Here is a 4,037-nt window from a genome sequence, read left to right on the forward strand (position 1 = left end):
CAAGAGCTAAATTGATGAGAATCAATCAGCTTTGGTGATGATAATAACATCACCTTGAAACACTAGAATTCATTCTTAAGAACTCTGAAGATAAATACCTAATCAAAGCAACAAGATGAACCGTCAGTTGTTGATACTCGAACAATCCCCGGCAACGGCGCCAAAAACTTGGTGCATGAAATTGTGATCATCAATGGCGCCATCAACATGGTACACTCAATTGCAATCTCAACTCTTTATCACAACTTCGCACAACTAACCAGCAAGTGCACTGGGTCGTCCAAGTAATAAACCTTACGCGAGTAAGGGTCGATCCCACGGAGATTATTGGTATGAAGCAAGCTATGGTCACCTTGTAAATCTTAGTCAGGCAGATTCAAATGGTTATGAATGATATATGAATAAAGCATAAAGATAGAGATACTTATGTAATTCATTGGTGAGAATTTCAGATAAGCGAATGGAGATGCTTTGTCCCTTCCGTCTCTCTGCTTTTCTACTGTCTTCATCCAATCCTTCTTACTCCTTTCCATGGCAAGTTGTATGTTGGGCATCACCGTTGTCAGTGGCTACAATCCCGTCCTCTCAGTGAAAATGTTCAACGCACCCTGTCACGGCACGGCTAATCATCTGCCGGTTCTCAATCAGGTTGGAATAGAATCCATTGATTCTTTTGCGTCTGTCACTAATGCCCAGCCTTCAGGAGTTTGAAGCTCGTCACAGTCATTCAATCCTTGAATCCTACTCAGAATACCACAGACAAGGTTTAGACCTTCAGGATTCTCTTGAATGCCACCATCAATTCTAGCTTATACCACGAAGATTCTGATTAAGGAATCCAAGAGATATTCACTCAATCTAAGGTAGAACGGAGGTGGTTGTCAGGCACACGTTCATAGGTGAGAATGATGATGAGTGTCATGGATCATCACATTCATCAAGTTGAGGAACAAGTGATATCTTAGAACAAGAACAAGCTGAATTGAATAGAAGAACAATAGTAATTGCATTAATACTCGAGGTACAGCAGAGCTCCACACCTTAATCTATGGTGTGTAGAAACTCCACCGTTGAAAATACATAAGAACAAGGTCTAGGCATGGCCGTGAGGCCAGCCTCCCAATGATCTAAGATAGCATAAAACTGATCAAAGATAGCTACCCAGATGAAAATACAATAGTAAAAGGTCCTATTTGTAGAGAACTAGTAGCCTAGGGTTTACAGAAATGAGTAAATGACATAAAAATCCACTTCTGGGCCCACTTGGTGTGTGCTTGGGCTGAGCATTGAAGCTTTCATGTGTAGAAACTTTTCTTGGAGTTAAACGCCAGCTTTTATGCCAGTTTGGGCGTTTAACTCCTATTCTTGTGCCAGTTCCGGCGTTTAACGCCGGGCAGTTTTGAGCTGATTTGGAACGCCGGTTTGGGCCATCAAATCTTGAGCAAAGTATGTACTATTATACATTGTTGGAAAGCCCATGATGTCTACTTTCCAACGCCGTTGATAGCGCTCCAATTGGGCTTCTGTAGCTCCAGAAAATCTACTTCGAGTGCAGGGAGGTCAGAATCCAACAGCATCTGCAGTCCTTTTCAGCCTCTGAATCAGATTTTTGCTCAGGTCCCTCAATTTCAGCCAGAAAATACCTGAAATCACAGAAAAACACACAAACTCATAGTAAAGTCCAGAAAAGTGAATTTTAACTAAAAACTAATAAAAACATAATAAAAACTAACTAAAACATACTAGAAACACACTAAAAACAATGCCAAAAAGCGTATAAATTATCCGCTCATCACTCCTATAAAAGTAAATTTCATCGGGTCGTCTGTTAGCATAAGCTTTGTTAGCTCTTCATTTGGCGAAGGATGGTCTTGAAAGTCGGCTCTGGGATCAAGCTCGGCCAGTATTGGTTGTTTGGCATTGATAGAGTTTATGCGTCACTTGCTACTTCTTTTGATAGGTTTTAGGCTTGTATTATAACAATACCGAGCTTCTTGTAAGTCGCCATGGATCGTGGCCACAATATTATCCTGCACAGGAAACTTGACACACAGATGAACTGTGGATACAATTGCAGTAAATCTATTTAAAAAAGGTCTTCCCAAGATAAGGTTATAGGGACTAAAATAGTCAACAACAAGATACTGGATATCATGTTTTTTTGGATAAAGGCTGCTCTCACCAAGTGTGGTTTGTAACCACAATGAACCCATAACTGGAACACGTTCTCCTGAGAATCCGACCAAGTCTCCTACAGATGGTTGCAAAATGTTAGTACTTAGCTTCATCTTTTCAAATGTAGTAAAAAATAACACATCAGCGCTGCTGCCTGGGTCCAGCAACACTTTCCGAACTATTAAGTCGCCCAACTGGATGGAGATGACAACAGGGTCATCCAAGTTAGTGTCAGTGCAACTAAAATCGGCTGGGCAGAAGGTCATCTCCGGAATCTCCTGCACTGGTTGAGGATTGTTGGTTGTATCTCTAAGTGCCAACATGGCCCTGTACGTCCGCTTTCTTACCGAGCTTGTTTGTCCACCCCCGGCATAACTGCCCGAGATACAATTGATTATGCCCCTAGGTTGAGCTGGGCACTTTTCCTTATCCTTTGATGATGGTCTTGCAGGGGTTGGATCTGAAGTAGGAACGGTTCTTTTCTGCATATGACCTGAGATAAACTTATCAAGATGTCCTTGTCTTGCTAAGCCCTCCAAAAGGTCTTTTGCGATCACACATTTGTCGGTTGTGTGACCATACTTCTGATGGAATGTGCAATATTTGGATTTGTCGACATTCTTCGGCTCGGGATAACTACCAGCTTTACGAGGAGGTTTAATCAACTTGGAATTCAAAATTTCTTTAATAATGTCGTCTCTTTTCGCATTAAACTGGGTGTACGTCTCATAACGGGGAGTGGGTCTGAAAATCTTCTTACTATCCCGAGGCCTATCATCGTCTTTAGTAGTTGCCGACTTTTCAGCCTTGCGAGCCTGGCGAAGCTCCTCAATATCGATTTGTCCTTTGGCCTTCTCTCGAAACTCGGCTAAAGTCTTCGGCTTGGTTACTGCGATGGCTTCCTAAAATTTTCCTGGTCGAAGGCCGCTTTTGATGGCATGCAGGTGTACTTCAGGATGAAGATCGGGAATTCGCATGGCTATCTTCGTAAAACGGGTAATGTAGTCCTTCAGACTTTCTTGAGGGCCTTGCTTAACAGTTGTCAAATAGTCAGAGTCATGCAAATATATCGCCGATGCCGCAAAGTGATCTTCAAATTGCTTTGCTAACTCCTGGAAACGTGAAATTGAATCTGCAGGCAAAGAGAAAAACCAGTCAAGTGCAGGACCATCTAAAAAAGATGGAAAATAACGGCTTAAAATAGGGTCAGATGCACTGTTAACGATCATGATAGATCGGAATTTCTTTATATGCTGCTTTGGATCCCCTAACCCATTATACGGAGTTAAAGTCGTCAGCAATGTAAATTGTCTAGGCAGTTGAAAATTCATGATGTCAGCTGTGAAAGGTCCTGCTGAGTTGTCGGGCTCATCTTCCTCATCCTTGGGTGAGGTTTCGTCATTATGTGAACCCCCACCATCATCATTCTGAGGAGTCTCCGAGACATGCGTCGGTTGGGATTGATGCTCGTCATTGGCGTTCCGTTCATGACGGTTATCGTTATGTTCAAGGCGAGCGTTGGCTATTTGCTGAATTTGTTGCTGCATCCTTTGATTTTCCTCCGCCATACATTGATTTGCCTCAGCCATGCACTGATTTTCCTACTGAAGCTCGGTTACCATCCGAAGGAGCTCGGACGGAGTGGGAGGAGGTACATCAGCCATTAACAGATGCTAGGGTATTTGGGACCTGTGAAGAAAATTTTCTACACTCTCGGCCCCACGGTGGGCACCAAATGTTCCTGCTTGGTTGTGGCCGAGCTATAATTCATCTTGATGAAGAGGTTGGCCGACTTTGTCAATGAATCACGATATGTCCCGACCACCAAGTGAAACAAGAGGGGGAGTGATGACTCCGATTCA

At 42.9% G+C, this 4,037-nt stretch overlaps 1 protein-coding gene across 1 annotated transcript; it reads right to left on the reverse strand.

The window, feature by feature from the left end:
- Positions 1-1,963: 1,963 nt before the first annotated feature.
- Positions 1,964-3,764, reverse strand: LOC130934322 (uncharacterized). The gene is made up of 3 exons (XM_057863904.1): positions 3,126-3,764; positions 2,146-3,077; positions 1,964-2,030 (listed from the first exon to the last, which is right to left on the reverse strand). The coding sequence occupies exons 1-3, from the start codon at positions 3,762-3,764 to the stop codon at positions 1,964-1,966; spliced, it is 1,638 nt and encodes a 545-aa protein (XP_057719887.1).
- Between the last annotated feature and the right edge of the window lie 273 nt (positions 3,765-4,037).

The sequence above is a fragment of the Arachis stenosperma genome, chromosome 6 (assembly GCF_014773155.1).
Source record: "Arachis stenosperma cultivar V10309 chromosome 6, arast.V10309.gnm1.PFL2, whole genome shotgun sequence".
NCBI lineage: Eukaryota > Viridiplantae > Streptophyta > Magnoliopsida > Fabales > Fabaceae > Arachis > Arachis stenosperma.